This window comes from Ranitomeya imitator, chromosome 4 (genome assembly GCF_032444005.1).
Source record: "Ranitomeya imitator isolate aRanImi1 chromosome 4, aRanImi1.pri, whole genome shotgun sequence".
Lineage (NCBI taxonomy): Eukaryota > Metazoa > Chordata > Amphibia > Anura > Dendrobatidae > Ranitomeya > Ranitomeya imitator.
In genome coordinates, this window is record NC_091285.1 from 13,627,182 (window position 1) to 13,646,817 (window position 19,636).

The window sequence follows — 19,636 nt, forward strand, 5'->3', positions numbered from 1 at the left end:
GTATTATAGTAGTTATATTCCTGTACATAGGAGCAGTATTATAGTAGTTATATTCTTGTACATAGGAGCAGTATTATAGTAGTTATATTCCTGTACATAGGAGCAGTATTATAGTAGTTATATTCTTGTACATAGGAGCAGTATTATAGTAGTTATATTCTTGTACATAGGGGCAGTATTATAGTAGTTATATTCTTGTACATAGGGGCAGTATTATAGTAGTTATATTCTTGTACATAGGGGCAGTATTATAGTAGTTATATTCCTGTACATAGGGGGCAGTATTATAGTAGTTATATTCCTGTACATAGGAGCAGTATTATAATAGTTATATTCCTGTACATAGGGGCAGTATTATAGTAGATATATTCCAGTACATAGGAGCAGTATTATAGTAGTTATATTCTTGTACATAGGGGCAGTATTATAGTAGTTATATTCTTGAACATAGGGGCAGTATTATAGTAGTTATATTCTTGAACATGGGGCAGTATTATTGTAGTTATATTCTTGTACAAAGGGCAGTATTATAGTAGTTATATTCCTGTACATAGGAGCAGTATTATAGTAGTTATATTCCTGTACATAGGGGGCAGTATTATAGTAGTTATATTCTTGTACATAGGGGCAGTATTATAGTAGTTATATTCTTGAACATAGGGGCAGTATTATAGTAGTTATATTCTTGTACATAGGGGCAGTATTATAGTAGTTATATTCTTGTACATAGGGGCAGTATTATAGTAGTTATATTCTTGTACATAGGGGCAGTATTATAGTAGTTATATTCTTGTACATAAGGGCAGTATTATAGTAGTTATATTCTTGAACATAGGGGCAGTATTATAGTAGTTATATTCCAGTACATAGGAGCAGTATTATAGTAGCTATATTCTTGTACATAGGGGCAGTATTATAGTAGTTATATTCTTGTACATAGGAGCAGTATTATAGTAGTTATATTCCTGTACATAGGAGCAGTATTATAGTAGTTATATTCCTGTACATAGGAGCAGTATTATAATAGTTATATTCCTGTACATAGGGGCAGTATTCTAGTAGTTATATTCTTGTACATAGGGGCAGTATTATAGTAGTTATATTCCTGTACATAGGAGCAGTATTATAGTAGTTATATTCCTGTACATAGGGGCAGTATTATAGTAGTTATATTCTTGTACATAGGGGCAGTATTATAGTAGATATATTCCTGTACATAGGAGCAGTATTATAGTAGTTATATTCTTGTACATAGGAGCAGTATTATAGTAGTTATATTCTTGTACATAGGGGCAGTATTATAGTAGTTATATTCTTATACATAGGGGCAGTATTATAGTAGTTATATTCTTATACATAGGGGCAGTATTATAGCCGTTATATTCTTGTACATAGGAGCAGTATTATAGAAGTTATATTCTTGTACATAGGGGCAGTATTATAGTAGTTATATTCTTGTACATAGGAGCAGTATTATAGTAGTTATATTCCTGTACATAGGAGCAGTATTATAGTAGTTATATTCCTGTACATAGGAGCAGTATTATAGTAGTTATATTCTTGTATATAGGGGCAGTATTATAGTAGTTATATTCTTGTACATAGGGGCAGTATTATAGTAGATATATTCTTGTACATAGGAGCAGTATTATAGTAGTTATATTCCTGTACATAGGAGCAGTATTATAATAGTTATATTCCTGTACATAGGAGCAGTATTATAGTAGTTATATTCCTGTACATAGGAGCAGTATTATAGTAGTTATATTCCTGTACATAGGAGCAGTATTATAGTAGTTATATTCTTGTACATAGGGGGCAGTATTATAGTAGTTATATTCTTATACATAGGAGCAGTATTATAGTAGTTATATTCTTGTACATAGGGGCAGTATTATAATAGTTATATTCTTATACATAGGGGCAGTATTATAGTAGTTATATTCTTATACATAGGGGCAGTATTATAGTAGTTATATTCTTGTACATAGAGGCAGTATTATAGTAGTTATATTCTTGTACATAGGGGCAGTATTATAGTAGTTATATTCTTGTACATAGGAGCAGTATTATAGTAGTTATATTCTTGTACATAGGGGCAGTATTATAGTAGTTATATTCTTATACATAGGGGCAGTATTATAGTAGTTATATTCTTATACATAGGGGCAGTATTATAGCCGTTATATTCTTGTACATAGGAGCAGTATTATAGAAGTTATATTCTTGTACATAGGGGCAGTATTATAGTAGTTATATTCTTGTACATAGGGGCAGTATTATAGTAGTTATATTCTTGTACATATGATGCAGTATTATAGTAGTTATATTCTTGTACATAGCGGCAGTATTATAGTAGTTATATTCTTGTACATAGGAGCACTATTATAGTAGTTATATTCTTGTACATAGGAGCAGTATTATAGTAGTTATATTCTTGTACATAGGAGCAGTATTATAGTAGTTATATTCCTGTACATAGGAGCAGTATTATAGTAGTTATATTCTTGTACATAGGAGCAGTATTATAGTAGTTATATTCTTGTACATAGGGGCAGTATTATAGTAGTTATATTCTTGTACATAGGGGCAGTATTATAGTAGTTATATTCTTGTACATAGGGGCAGTATTATAGTAGTTATATTCCTGTACATAGGGGGCAGTATTATAGTAGTTATATTCCTGTACATAGGAGCAGTATTATAATAGTTATATTCCTGTACATAGGGGCAGTATTATAGTAGATATATTCCTGTACATAGGGGGCAGTATTATAGTAGTTATATTCCTGTACATAGGGGCAGTATTATAGTAGTTATATTCTTGTACATAGGGGCAGTATTATAGTAGTTATATTCCTGTACATAGGGGGCAGTATTATAGTAGTTATATTCCAGTACATAGGAGCAGTATTATAGTAGTTATATTCTTATACATAGGGGCAGTATTATAGTAGTTATATTCTTGTACATAGGACAGTATTATAGTAGTTATATTCTTGTACATAGGGGCAGTATTATAGTAGTTATATTCTTATACATAGGGGCAGTATTATAGTAGTTATATTCTTGTACATAGGGGCAGTATTATAGTAGTTATATTCTTATACATAGGGGCAGTATTATAGTAGTTCTATTCTTGTACATAGGGGCAGTATTATAGTAGTTATATTCTTGTACATAGGGGAAGTATTATAGTAGTTATATTCTTATACATAGGGACAGTATTATAGTAGTTCTATTCTTGTACATAGGGGCAGTATTATAGTAGTTATATTCTTATACATAGGGGCAGTATTATAGTAGTTATATTCTTGTACATAGGGGCAGTATTATAGTAGTTATAGTCTTGTACATAGGAGCAGTATTATAGTAGTTATATTCAGTACATAGGAGCAGTATTATAGTAGTTATATTCTTATACATAGGAGCAGTATTATAGTAGTTATATTCTTGTACATAGGGGCAGTATTATAGTAGTTATATTCTTATACATAGGAGCAGTATTATAGTAGTTATATTCTTGTACATAGGGGCAGTATTATAATAGTTATATTCTTGTACATAGGAGCAGTATTATAGTAGTTATATTCTTGTACATAGGGGCAGTATTATAATAGTTATATTCTTATACATAGGGGCAGTATTATAGTAGTTATATTCTTATACATAGGGGCAGTATTATAGTAGTTATATTCTTGTACATAGGGGCAGTATTATAGTAGTTATATTCTTATACATAGGAGCAGTATTATAGTAGTTATTTTCTTGTACATAGGGGCAGTATTATAATAGTTATATTCTTATACATAGGGGCAGTATTATAGTAGTTATATTCTTATACATAGGGGCAGTATTATAGTAGTTATATTCTTGTACATAGGGGCAGTATTATAGTAGTTATATTCTTATACATAGGGGCAGTATTATAGTAGTTATATTCTTGTACATAGGGGCAGTATTATAGTAGTTATATTCTTATACATAGGGGCAGTATTATAGTAGTTATATTCTTGTACATAGGGGCAGTATTATTGTAGTTATATTCTTGTACAAAGGGCAGTATTATAGTAGTTATATTCCTGTACATAGGAGCAGTATTATAGTAGTTATATTCCTGTACATAGGGGGCAGTATTATAGTAGTTATATTCTTGTACATAGGGGCAGTATTATAGTAGTTATATTCTTGTACATAGGGGCAGTATTATAGTAGTTATATTCTTGAACATAGGGGCAGTATTATAGTAGTTATATTCTTGTACATAGGGGCAGTATTATAGTAGTTATATTCTTGTACATAGGGGCAGTATTATAGTAGTTATATTCTTGTACATAGGGGCAGTATTATAGTAGTTATATTCTTGTACATAGGGGCAGTATTATAGTAGTTATATTCTTGTACATAGGGGCAGTATTATAGTAGTTATATTCCAGTACATAGGAGCAGTATTATAGTAGTTATATTCTTATACATAGGGGCAGTATTATAGTAGTTATATTCTTGTACATAGGACAGTATTATAGTAGTTATATTCTTGTACATAGGGGCAGTATTATAGTAGTTATATTCCAGTACATAGGAGCAGTATTATAGTAGTTATATTCTTATACATAGGGGCAGTATTATAGTAGTTATATTCTTGTACATAGGACAGTATTATAGTAGTTATATTCTTGTACATAGGGGCAGTATTATAGTAGTTATATTCTTATACATAGGGGCAGTATTATAGTAGTTATATTCTTATACATAGGGGCAGTATTATAGTAGTTATATTCTTATACATAGGGGCAGTATTATAGTAGTTATATTCTTGTACATAGGGGCAGTATTATAGTAGTTATATTCTTATACATAGGGGCAGTATTATAGTAGTTCTATTTTTGTACATAGGGGCAGTATTATAGTAGTTATATTCTTGTACATAGGGGCAGTATTATAGTAGTTATATTCTTGTACATAGGAGCAGTATTATAGTAGTTATATTCTTGTACATAGGGGCAGTATTATAGTAGTTATATTCTTGTACATAGGAGCAGTATTATAGTAATTATATTCTTGTACATAGGAGCAGTATTATAGTAGTTATATTCCTGTACATAGGGGGCAGTATTATAGTAATTATATTCTTGTACATAGGGGCAGTATTATAGTAGTTATATTCTTATACATAGGGGCAGTATTATAGTAGTTATATTCTTGTACATAGGGGCAGTATTATAGTAGTTATATTCTTATACATAGGGGCAGTATTATAGTAGTTATATTCTTGTACATAGGGGCAGTATTATAGTAGTTATATTCTTATACATAGGGGCAGTATTATAGTAGTTCTATTCTTGTACATAGGGGCAGTATTATAGTAGTTATAGTCTTGTACATAGGAGCAGTATTATAGTAGTTATATTCTTGTACATAGGGGCAGTATTATAGTAGTTATATTCTTATACATAGGGGCAGTATTATAGTAGTTATATTCTTGTACATAGGAGCAGTATTATAGTAATTATATTTTTGTACATAGGAGCAGTATTATAGTAGTTATATTCTTGTACATAGGAGCAGTATTATAGTAGTTATATTCTTGTATATAGGAGCAGTATTATAGTAGTTATATTCTTGTACATAGGGGCAGTATTATAGTAGTTATATTCTTGTACATAGGGGCAGTATTATAGTAGTTATATTCTTGTACATATGAGGCAGTATTACAGTAGTCATGCATTTTCCAGCTGTGTCGGACACATACAGAGGGGTCATTGTCCTGAGCTGTGACAATCACTATTCGGGTCACTATTAACCCTCTCCTATTATATACACGGCGTAGATTAACCCTGATTTCCCCAGACTGCAGATACCCAGTTTCTGGATTGGTGGGTTTTGTGTAGCAGCTTGTGGCCCACATGTATGGCCACGTGTCTGAGCAGCCGGCCGGGCCCCCCTCTGCCCCTGGGGCCGCGCAGCACAGGCTCACTTTGTCTTATGTCGCGGTCTGTTTGCGCAGAGGCTGCATAAATATTCATCTTGTGTAAGGTCAGCGGCGGCCTCACGTGCCTCCATGACAGCAGCAGAGGCCTCCAGCTTCTCAGATTATTTTAGGGGTTTTTTTTTATTGGCCACTTGCAGCATTTTTTTTTTTTTTTTTTTTTTGCAGTGGCTCCGTTTTTTTTCGGTGATGTGGTTTTGCTGAGGGTTGTAGTCCCTCCGCTCGTGTTTACTGAGGAAATCCGCGGAGCAGAAGAAGGTTTTATATATTTTTTTTTCCGCTCTAATGAAGTGGTGAATATGAAGCAGGAAGATGGATTGAAGTATTTTCTGCCGACGGTAAAATTGATCAGATGGCGTCTAATAGGAGTCTTGAAGGAAGTGAGATTGACAGGTCGCAGTCGCCGGCAGGACGAGGCGCCGCAGCCGTGTCGCCTCTGAACTCCGTTTCATTAAATGTCTGCCTGACATCGCGGCTTGAAGTTGATTGTCACTTTAAATGCTATATATAGTCGCTTGCTGACTGTAACTTATAGAACCAAAGACCCAATAAAGCCGCAGTGACAGGCGGGCGATCGCCGGCGCTGAGGTGTCCGCGCTTCCCCGCGCACGCAGTCCCCATTGTTTTATCTCTCCGGTAATGATGTGATTAAAACTTTCTCTGTCTCCGTTTTCGGATCACTCTGGTATCAAATCGTTAAAACTGTATAAATATAAAACCAGACGGAAGTTTACCCTAAAATTACCGCAGCGACCCCACTATAGAACACCGGAGGAGGTAATATGGAGGTTGTTATATAGGTCAGAATAGTGAGCGCAGCTCTGGAGTATAATACAGGAGGTGACTCAGGATCAGTAATGTAATGTATGTACACAGTGACTGCACCAGCAGAATAGTGAGTGCAGCTCTGGGGTATAATACAGGATGTAACTCAGGATCAGTAATGTAATGTATGTACACAGTGACTGCACCAGCAGAATAGTGAGTGCAGCTCTGGAGTATTATACAGGATGTTACTCAGGATCAGTAATGTAATGTATGTACACAGTGACTGCACCAGCAGAATAGAGAGCGCAGCTCTGGGGTATAATACAGGATGTAACTCAGGATCAGTAATGTAATGTATGTACACAGTGACTGCACCAGCAGAATAGTGAGTGCAGCTCTGGTGTATATTACAGGAGGTAACTCAGGATCAGTAATGTAATGTATGTACACAGTGACTGCACCAGCAGAATAGTGAGTGCAGCTCTGGGGTATAATACAGGAGGTAACTCAGGATCAGTAATGTAATGTATGTACACAGTGACTGCACCAGCAGAATAGTGAGTGCAGCTCTGGGGTATAATACAAGATGTAACTCAGGATCAGTAATGTAATGTATGTACACAGTGACTGCACCAGCAGAATAGTGAGCGCAGCTCTGGAGTATAATACAGGAGGTAACTCAGGATCAGTAATGTAATGTATGTACACAGTGACTGCACCAGCAGAATAGTGAGTGCAGCTCTGGGGTATAATACAGGATGTAACTCAGGATCAGTAATGTAATGTATGTACACAGTGACTGCACCAGCAGAATAGTGAGTGCAGCTCTGGAGTATAATACAGGAGGTAACTCAGGATCAGTAATGTAATGTATGTACACAGTGACTGCACCAGCAGAATAGTGAGTGCAGCTCTGGAGTATAATACAGGATGTAACTCAGGGTCAGTAATGTAATGTATGTACACAGTGACTGCACCAGCAGAATAGTGAGTGCATCTCTGGAGTATAATACAGGAGGTAACTCAGGATCAGTAATGTAATGTATGTACACAGTGACTGCACCAGCAGAATAGTGAGTGCAGCTCTGGAGTATAATACAGGATATAACTCAGGATCAGTAATGTAATGTATGTACACAGTGACTGCACCAGCAGAATAGTGAGTGCAGCTCTGGGGTATAATACAGGATGTAACTCAGGATCAGTAATGTAATGTATGTACTCAGTGACTGCACCAGCAGAATAGTGAGTGCAGCTCTGGAGTATAATACAGGAGGTAACTCAGGATCAGTAATGTAATGTATGTACACAGTGACTGCACCAGCAGAATAGTGAGTGCAGCTCTGGAGTATAATACAGGATATAACTCAGGATCAGTAATGTAATGTATGTATACAGTGACTGCACCAGCAGAATAGTGAGTGCAGCTCTGGAGTATAATACAGGATGTAACTCAGGATCAGTAATGTAATGTATGTACACAGTGACTGCACCAGCAGAATAGTGAGTGCAGCTCTGGAGTATAATACAGGATGTAACTCAGGGTCAGTAATGTAATGTATGTACACAGTGACTGCACCAGCAGAATAGTGAGTGCAGCTCTGGAGTATAATACAGGATATAACTCAGGATCAGTAATGTAATGTATGTATACAGTGACTGCACCAGCAGAATAGTGAGTGCAGCTCTGGAGTATAATACAGGATGTAACTCAGGATCAGTAATGTAATGTATGTACACAGTGACTGCACCAGCAGGATAGTGAGTGCAGCTCTGGAGTATAATACAGGATATAACTCAGGATCAGTAATGTAATGTATGTACACAGTGACTGCACCAGCAGAATAGTGAGTGCAGCTCTGGAGTATAATACAAGATCAGTGATGATTGGTGCACATAGTCTCGCACCTTGCGGACTGTCGCTCTGAGGTTTTCTCACACCTGTATGCTCTTTCTGTCTCTGCAGGGACCCTTCCTCCGTGGATCTCCATCTTGCTGTGGGTCGCCGTGGCCGTCTGCACCGCCATGTTGTTTGTCCTTCCCAAGCCGTTTGGCATTCGGCCGTTCCTGGTCTCCGTCATGCTTCGCTCCATTTACACCCTGGGCCTGGGCCCGACGCTGATATTACTGGGGGCCGCTAACGTAAGGGGGGCTTTGATATTATTTCATGCAGACGTCTCTGTGCACACTGCGGATTACGTCTCCTCCCCAGCAGATATGCCTGTAACACCGAGAGCAGATGGTGGCCCGCCGAACAGCCGGGGGCTCACGTCAGCCGCTCTTTCATCTGCTGTAGGGAGTGAGCGCTGAATCCTTCTAATGCTGGAATCTGACGTCTCCCGCGGCTTCTGCACTTTAGGAAGTTCTTCTTCACTTTTCACGTTCTTCTCTTCTGTCGTCAAAACACGAAGGGCAACGCCGGCCCTGACTCTCGTTACCGGGCCGTGATCATTAGTCCATTTATTACAGGATTTGAGCCTTGACCTAAGGGGGCTACAAAACCGCAGCGGACCCTGCCAGTGATTCAGCAGGCGGAACGGCGGCCATTTTGTCGTAGTCTATACTGGGTACTAAGGGTGAGAGTCAGGCCCGGTCCGGCCCAGGCTTTGCTTTCTTACTCTTAGTTTAGTGTCACTCAAGATGTGAGAAATCTGAGACAGACTGGTCGCTAAGGACGAGCTGCCTGACGACACTGCCGAAAAGAATGGTTGTTAGGAAGTGTATCCATAGCAACCAGGCTGTGCTGACCGCAGAGAAGCTGACGGTTTTATTAGATGGATCCTGTCAACATTTCTAGAACATCTTTGAAGGTTTCTGTCATATCTATCTATGTATCCGTCCATCTCTCCTATATATCATCTATCTACAGTGGCTTGTGAAAGTATTCACCCCCTTTGGCTTTTTACCTATTTTGTTACATTACAACCTGTGTGCAAATGTTTTTTTGTAATCTGAATGGTGTGTGATTCATCAGCACGAAATAGTCCTAAGTTGGTGACGTGAGAGAAATATAGGCATAAATTACATTTATGGGATCAAATAACTAAAAATTGTCATGTTCATATGTATTCACCCGTTTTGCAATTAAGACCCTAAAATTTTCTGGTGCAAGCAATTCCCTTCATAAGTCCCATGCTTAGTGACAGAACGTCCACCTGTGTGCTACCGGAGTGTCACATGTCTGTCAGTATATACGCTGTACCTTTTCTGAAAGGCCACAGAGGCTGCAACACCATTAACTGGAGGCTCCACTAACCAAACACCATGAAGACCTAGGAGATCTCCAAACAACATGAAGAACAATGAGATATCCAAACAACACCACAAACACCAATAAGATCTCCAAACACCACCATGAAGACCAATGAGATCTCCAATCTACACCATGAAGACCAAGAAGATCTCCAAACAACACCATGAAGACCAATGAGCTCTCCAATCTACACCATGAAGACCAATGAGATCTCCAATCTACACCATGAAGACCATGGACATCTCCAAACAACACCATGAAGACCAATGAGATATCCAATCTACACCAAGGATATCTCCAAACACCATGAAGACCAATGAGATCTCCAATCTACACCATGAAGACCAAGGAGATCTCCAAACAACACCATGAAGACCAAGGAGATCTCCAAACAACACCATGAAGACCAATGAGATCTCCAATCTACACCATGAAGACCAAGGAGATCTCCAAACACCATGAAGACGAAGGAGAGCTCCAAGCACCACCATGAAGACCAATGAGATCTCCAATCTACACCATGAAGACCAAGGAGATCTCCAAACAACACCATGAAGACCAAGGAGATCTCCAAACAACACCATGAAGACCAATGAGATCTCCAATCTACACCATGAAGACCAAGGAGATCTCCAAACACCATGAAGACGAAGGAGAGCTCCAAGCACCACCATGAAGACCAATGAGATCTCCAATCTACACCATGAAGACCATGGAAATCTCCAAACAACACCATGAAGACCAAGGAGATCTCCAAACACCACCATGAAGATCAAGGAGATCTCCAAACTACACCATGAAGACCAATGAGATCTCCAATCTACACCATGAAGACCATGGACATCTCCAAACAATACCATGAAGACCAATGAGATATCCAATCTACACCATGAAGACCAAGGAGATCTCCAAACACCATGAAGACGAAGGAGAGCTCCAAGCACCACCATGAAAACCAGTGAGATCTCCAATCTACACCATGAAGACCATGGAGATCTCCAAACAACACCATAAAGACCAAGGAGATCTCCAAACAACACCATGAAAATCAAAAAAGATCTCCAAACAGCACCATGAAGACCAAGGAGATCTCCACACAAGTCAGGGACAAAGTTGTTGAGAAGTACAATTCAGGGTTGGGTTGTAAAGAATTATCCCAACCTCTGATGATGCCCCGGAGTGTCATCAAATCCATTATTATCCAACAGGAAGAACATGGTACCACAGCAGACCAGCCAAGAGAGGGCCGCCCCTCAAAACTCTCTGCCCAGGCAAGGAGGGCATTAATCAGAGAGGCAGCACAGAGACCAAAGGTAACCTTGAAGTAGCTGCATATGTTCCCCAGCAAAGACTGGAGTTTCTGTCCTTACGACAGTAAAGCTTTTACTTGCATACAAAAATTGTAAGGTTCGTTTTGAGTTTGCCTAAAGATATGTGGCAGATTCTCAAAATATTTGGAGGAAGGTGCTGTGGTCAGATGAGACCAAAATTGGACTTTTTTGGCCACCAAGGTCAACTCTTTGTCTGGCACCAAACCAGTACACCTCATCACCCCAAAACACCATTCCCACAGTGAAATATGGTGGTGGCACCATCTTGCTGTGGGGATGTTTTTTGGCAGCAGGGAAAGGGAATATGGTCCGAGTCAAACGGGAGATGGAGTTTTGGAGTGGCCGAGTCAACTCCCAGACCTTAATCCAATGGAGAATCTGTGGTCAGATGTGAAGATTACTGTTCACCAGGGGAAGCATCTAACGTGAAGGAGCTGGAGCAGTTTTTCCTTGAGGAATGGGCAAAAATCCCAGTGACAAGATGTGGAAAGCTCATAGAGACAGTAATTGCCACAAAAGGAGGCTCGACAAAGTACTGACTTTAGGGGGGTGAATAGTTTTGCACATTGAAGGTTTCAGTTATTTTGTCCTATTTGTTGTTCGCTTCACAATAAAAAGAAAACCAAAATGTCCACGGTTGTCGCCATGTTCTTTACATGAACTGATGGAAACCCTCAGAAAAAAAACAATGAAATTCCAGATTCTCAGGTAGCAAAACACAAAAAATGCTAAAGGGGTGAATACTTTCACCAGCCACTGTATCCATCCATCTATATCTCTCTATGATCTCTTCTCTGTCCCTCAAGCTTCTCTCTGCTTCTCCCACTCTCTCTTCTGTCCGTCATCTCTGTAGAATGTTCCGTTTCGCCCTGGGTGTTCTCCGCAGCCGCTCGGCTCTCGCTGCGCCTCCTCCGTATTCGGTGCCGGCCTCACGCTGCCTCCGTCTGTTGTCTCATTACTTATTGAGTGAAAGTCTCCTGCAGTCCCTGTTCGCTCTCCGGCAGGAAACAATCCGTGTGTCAGCGCCACCGACACCCCGCGCTGCGGATATTATGCTGTCAGCCGCGCAGAGTGGCAGCATTATTAGATCTCTGTCACTCAGTGGATCCATCAGATCCCAGGAATTTCCTGCATTTCAGTTTGACAGTTCAGTGATGGATGGGCTGTGAGCAGGCTGCTAGTTTGGTACAGTGTGTCGGTGCCGGGTGTAACGGCCGCCCCTGTCTCCTCCACAGTTGTGTAATAAGGTGGTCTTCCTGGTGAGTTTCGTGGGGAATCGCGGCACGTTCACTCGCGGCTACAGAGCGGTGATCATGGACATGGCGTTCCTGTACCACGTGGTGTACGTCATCGTCTGCATGCTGGGGCTCTTCGTCCACGAGTTCTTCTACAGCTTCCTGGTAAGAGACTACCACTGCCGCCATGTGTGCCCCGCCGCCCGAGGGAAGGGCTCACAGCTGATGGGCTTAGATACAGCTCACCAGGAAACATCACGCATGATAAGATTAGATACACAGCTCAGCAGACAGTATCATACAGGAGAGGATTAGGTACACAGCTCAGCAGTCAGTATCACAGGATAGGATTAGATACACAGCTCAGCAGTCAGTATCACAGGATAGGATTAGATACACAGCTCAGCAGTCAGTATCACACAGGATAGGATTAGATACACAGCTCAGCAGACAGTATCACACAGGATAGGATTAGATACACAGCTCAGCAGTCAGTATCACACAGGATAGGATTAGATACACAGCTCAGCAGTCAGTATCACACAGGAGAGGACTAGATACACAGCTCAGCAGACTGTATCACACAGGATAGGATTAGATACACGGCTCAGCAGACAGTATCACACAGGATAGAATTAGATACACGGCTCAGCAGTCAGTATCACACAGGATAGAATTAGATACACAGCTCAGCAGTCAGTATCACACAAGATAGGATTAGATACACAGCTCAGCAGACAGTATCACACAGGATAGAATTAGATACACGGCTCAGCAGTCAGTATCACACAGGATAGAATTAGATACACGGCTCAGCAGTCAGTATCACACAGGATAGGATTAGATACACAGCTCAGCAGACAGTATCACACAAGATAGGATTAGATACACAGCTCAGCAGACAGTATCACACAGGATAGAATTAGATACACGGCTCAGCAGTCAGTATCACACAGGATAGGATTAGATACACAGCTCAGCAGACAGTATCACACAGGATAGGATTAGATACACAGCTCAGCAGTCAGTATCACACAGGATAGGATTAGATACACAGCTCAGCAGACAGTATCACACCGGATAGGATTAGATACACAGCTCAGCAGTCAGAATCACACAGGATAGGGTTAGATACACAGCTCAGCAGTCAGTATCACACAGGAGAGGACTAGATACACAGCTCAGCAGTCAGTATCACACAGGATAGGATTAGATACACAGCTCAGCAGACAGTATCACACAGGATAGGATTAGATACACAGCTCAGCAGTCAGTATCACACAGGATAGGGTTAGATACACAGCTCAGCAGTCAGTATCACACAGGAGAGGACTAGATACACAGCTCAGCAGTCAGTATCACACAAGATAGGATTAGATACACAGCTCAGCAGACAGTATCACACAGGAGAGGACTAGATACACAGCTCAGCAGACAGTATCATACAGGATAGGATTAGATACACAGCTCAGCAGTCAGTATCACACAGGATAGGGTTAGATACACGGCTCAGCAGTCAGTATCACACAGGAGAGGACTAGATACACAGCTCAGCAGTCAGTATCACACAGGAGAGGACTAGATACACAGCTCAGCAGTCAGTATCACACAGGATAGGGTTAGATACACAGCTCAGCAGACAGTATCACACAGGAGAGGACTAGATACACAGCTCAGCAGTCAGTATCACACAGGAGAGGACTAGATACACAGCTCAGCAGACAGTATCACACAGGATAGGATTAGATACACAGCTCAGCAGTCAGTATCACACAGGAGAGGACTAGATACACAGCTCAGCAGTCAGTATCACACAGGATAGGATTAGATACACAGCTCAGCAGACAGTATCACACAGGAGAGGATTAGATACACGGCTCAGCAGTCAGTATCACACAGGATAGGATTAGATACACAGCTCAGCAGTCAGTATCACACAGGAGAGGATTAGATACACGGCTCAGCAGACTGTATCACACAGGAGAAGATTAGATACACGGCTCAGCAGTCAGTATCACACAAGATAGGATTAGATACACAGCTCAGCAGACAGTATCACACAGGATAGAATTAGATACACGGCTCAGCAGTCAGTATCACACAGGATAGGATTAGATACACAGCTCAGCAGACAGTATCACACAGGATAGAATTAGATACACGGCTCAGCAGTCAGTATCACACAGGATAGGATTAGATACACAGCTCAGCAGACAGTATCACACAGGATAGGATTAGATACACAGCTCAGCAGTCAGTATCACACAGGATAGGATTAGATACACAGCTCAGCAGACAGTATCACACAGGATAGGATTAGATACACAGCTCAGCAGTCAGAATCACACAGGATAGGGTTAGATACACAGCTCAGCAGTCAGTATCACACAGGAGAGGACTAGATACACAGCTCAGCAGTCAGTATCACACAGGATAGGATTAGATACACAGCTCAGCAGACAGTATCACACAGGATAGGATTAGATACACAGCTCAGCAGTCAGTATCACACAGGATAGGGTTAGATACACGGCTCAGCAGTCAGTATCACACAGGAGAGGACTAGATACACAGCTCAGCAGTCAGTATCACACAAGATAGGATTAGATACACAGCTCAGCAGACAGTATCACACAGGATAGGATTAGATACACAGCTCAGCAGTCAGTATCACACAGGATAGGATTAGATACACAGCTCAGCAGACAGTATCACACAGGATAGGATTAGATACACAGCTCAGCAGTCAGAATCACACAGGATAGGGTTAGATACACAGCTCAGCAGTCAGTATCACACAGGAGAGGACTAGATACAGAGCTCAGCAGTCAGTATCACACAGGATAGGATTAGATACACAGCTCAGCAGACAGTATCACACAGGATAGGATTAGATACACAGCTCAGCAGTCAGTATCACACAGGAGAGGATTAGATACACGGCTCAGCAGTCAGAATCACACAGGATAGGGTTAGATACACAGCTCAGCAGTCAGTATCACACAGGAGAGGACTAGATACAGAGCTCAGCAGTCAGTATCACACAGGATAGGATTAGATACACAGCTCAGCAGACAGTATCACACAGGATAGGATTAGATACACAGCTCAGCAGTCAGTATCACACAGGATAGGGTTAGATACACGGCTCAGCAGTCAGAATCACACAGGATAGGGTTAGATACACAGCTCAGCAGTCAGTATCACACAGGAGAGGACTAGATACAGAGCTCAGCAGTCAGTATCACACAGGATAGGATTAGATACACAGCTCAGCAGACAGTATCACACAGGATAGGATTAGATACACAGCTCAGCAGTCAGTATCACACAGGAGAGGATTAGATACACGGCTCAGCAGTCAGAATCACACAGGATAGGGTTAGATACACAGCTCAGCAGTCAGTATCACACAGGAGAGGACTAGATACAGAGCTCAGCAGTCAGTATCACACAGGATAGGATTAGATACACAGCTCAGCAGACAGTATCACACAGGATAGGATTAGATACACAGCTCAGCAGTCAGTATCACACAGGAGAGGATTAGATACACGGCTCAGCAGACAGTATCACACAGGATCGGATACACAAGTTGTTTTCTTTCCTCCATTTCCAGTTGTTTGATCTCGTTTATCGGGAGGAAACTTTGCTGAACGTGATAAAGAGCGTGACAAGGAACGGCCGCTCCATCATCCTGACCGCGGTGCTGGCGCTCATCCTCGTCTACCTCTTCTCCATTATCGGCTTTCTCTTTTTGAAAGACGACTTCATCATGGAGGTGGACCGTCTGAAGGACCGAGCCCCCGACCTGGGTAAATCACGTGTTCTGGGGTTCACGGATGTACAGTAGAAATTATGCCTCAATGATAACATTAATTTCTAATGCTCGCAGCCATTTCTTTGCCATTGCTATTATAGTGTATCAGTAACCTCCGGAGCTGCATTCATGATTCTGCCCTTTACGACTGCTGCATTTTCTTTAAATATGCAACAAAAACACTAATCTGATCTCCCATAAAGCCCTGCTCTCAGGTACTGGAAATACTTCAGTGACTGGAGAATCAAAACGGAGTTGTATCTTGTGATTATATTCCCCTCCAGAGCTGCATTCACAATTCTGCTCATCACCCTCAATCGTATGCCCTGGCAGTTTAGCTTTGATTTTTCTCAGAGCTAAAATCGATGGGAAATTTAAGTATATGCAGCGCGGCCAGCGCGGATATGGACATGGCGGCGTAAGGAACACGAAAACCATAACAAAAGGGCGCTGGAAATTCCCCCCTTATAGGCCTCCACTACCTAGAGAAACTGTTGCCCATAGCAACCAATCAGAGCTCAGCATTCATTTTCTAAACCGCTCTGATAAAATGAAAGCTGCGCTGTGATTGGATGCTATGGGCAACAACAGACAATTTTGATAAATCTGCCCCTCTATTTTCCTACGCATATTTCTGTCTGATTGATTACCAAAATGGCTGCCACAAATCCACCTCCTTCCTTAACTGGCCTCATTAATAAAAATCCGTCTAAAATGATAAAACGAAACTGTGTGTATTGCCCACGACAACCAATCAAAGCTCAGCTTTCATGTTGTAAACCGCTGGCGTAAAATGAAAGCTGCTCTGCGATTGGTTGCTATGGACTACAGAGACAGATTTGACAGGAAAATGTGGAAAACGAGCAATATGGGCCTCATAAAATACCAGAAGGGGTCGGCATCCACCTTTCCTGGGCCGCTGAACCTCAGTGATATGAAAGCGATCTTAAAATTTGCCGTCGCTTTATAATTTTGGAGATCCCCCATTAATCCTGGTATAGGAGGGGGGTGACAGTCTGTTTTATCATACAGACCCCATAGGGAATGGCGGCCATATTTGTTACCTCAGAAATAGACTTGGCAGTATCTCAGTGACAGGAGATTTCTGCTTTCCGCCAGTGATAGGAGCTTCCAGGCGTGGAGGGGTTACTGGCGGCCGTCGATTCTGCGGCACGTCGGTCTTGTGAGAAGTTTTTTAATCCCAATAATCTCAGGAGGATTTTCTTGGCCGGCGGCAGCTGCTCCAATAACAGCAGGCAGAGAGCTAATTTTACAAGATGCAGCGTGCGGCTTGGACTGGGCACACAAAACCCCTGTGTTGTGACTCCTCCGAAATATGGCCGCAGAAACCTTCATTACACGGAAAACACGGCGCAGTCATGTACCATAACACCGCGTCTATTGATAATCCAGGCAGATGTGTCATAAGGTGGAAAAAAAAAATTATCCCCCATAATCCAGAACTTTCTGCAGGTCGTCCCTCATTCATTTATATTATTTCGAGATCTAGAAAAAATATTTTTCTGGTTCTGATATCAACGGTATATAATCCAAATCTGTCATCTAGAATTCTAAAGGGATAGTATGGATCTAGAAATCTGAGAGAGATTTTCGGCCACAGAATCCAAGTAATTCTTCTGGATCTCGGAATCAATGACCATAAAGCCTTGAAACCAGATTCAAAGATCTGGAATGATCATCTGAGGTCCAATGTCTAAACAATCCCTTCAACTCTGTGATCGGGATTAATATTTTGGGGTCTGGTTTCTAGAATTGTGGATATCAGGATTTATTTTTGATCGTAGAACTAGTGAGATAAATCTCAACCTCCGGACCAGAGGGAAGTTTTTGGATCTCAGAATCAAAGACATAAAGGCTTGAGACAAGTTTCAAAGATCTGGAATGATCATCTGGGGTCCGATGTCTAAACAATCCCTTCATCTCTGTGATCGGGATTAATATTTTGGGGTCTAGTTTCTAGAATTGTGGAGATCAGGATTTATTTTTGATCCTAGAACTAGAGAGATAAATCTCAACCTCAGAACTAGATGGAGGTTTCTGGATCTCTGAATCTGGTTTCAAGCCTTTATGTCTTTGATTCTGAGATCCAGAAACCTCCGTCTAGTTCTGAGGTTGAGATTTATCTCTCTAGTTCTAGGATCAAAAATAAATCCTGATCTCCACAATTCTAGAAACCAGACCCCAAAATATTAATCCCGATCACAGAGATGAAGGGATTGTTTAGACATCGGACCCCAGATGATCATTCCAGATCTTTGAATCTGGTTTCAAGCCTTTATGTCTTTGATTCTAAGATCAGGAAATGATCATCTGAGGTCCGATGTCTAAACAATCCCTTCAACTCTGTGATCGGGATTAATATTTTGGGGTCTGGTTTCTAGAATTGTGGAGATCAGGATTTATTTTTGATCCTAGAACTAGAGAGAAAAATCTCAACCTCAGAACTAGACGGAGGTTTCTGGATCTCAGAATCAAAGACATAAAGGCTTGAGACAAGTTTCAAAGATCTGGAATGATCATCTGGGGTCCCATGTCTAAACAATCCCTTCAACTCTGTGATCGGGATTAATATTTTGGGGTCTAGTTTCTAGAATTGTGGATATCAGGATTTACTTTTGATCCTAGAACTAGAGAGATAAATCTCAACCTCAGAACCAGATGGAGGTTTCTGGATCTCAGAATCAAAGACATAAAGGCTTGAGACAAGTTTCAAAGATCTGGAATGATCATCTGGGGTCCGATGTCTAAACAATCCCTTCAACTCTGTGATCAGGATTAATATTTTGGGGTCTAGTTTCTAGAATTGTGGATATCAGGATTTATTTTTGATCCTAGAACTAGTGAGATAAATCTCAACCTCTGGACCAGAGGGAGGTTTCTGGATCTCAGAATCAAAGACCTAAAGGATTGAGACAAGATTCAAAGATCCAGAATGATCATCAAGGGTCTGGATTTAGGTGTCTGATATCTAAACAATCTCTTCAACTCTGAAATCTGGATAAATCTTTCCTGTTTCTGGTATCTAAATCTGTTATTTAGAATTGTGGTTTTCAGGATTCATTTTTGATCCTAGACCTAAAGAGATAAATCTCGACCTCAGAACCAGAAGGAGATTTCTGGATCTCAAAACCAAAGACATTAAGCCTGGAGAAATAACCAGAGACCTGAGATCTAAACAATCTCTGTAATTCTCAAATCTGGATAAATCTTTCTGGTTCT

General features: G+C 40.7%; 1 protein-coding gene across 1 annotated transcript in view; it reads left to right on the forward strand.

The window, feature by feature from the left end:
- ITPR2 (inositol 1,4,5-trisphosphate receptor type 2) overlaps positions 1 to 19,636 on the forward strand; it is a 243,430-nt gene that overhangs the window by 190,964 nt on the left and 32,830 nt on the right. Inside the window, exons 49-51 of the mRNA XM_069763093.1 lie at positions 8,724 to 8,899; positions 12,577 to 12,741; positions 16,196 to 16,391. Coding sequence (XP_069619194.1) covers positions 8,724 to 8,899; positions 12,577 to 12,741; positions 16,196 to 16,391 — 537 coding nt within the window. The remainder of the gene's footprint in view (positions 1 to 8,723; positions 8,900 to 12,576; positions 12,742 to 16,195; positions 16,392 to 19,636) is intronic.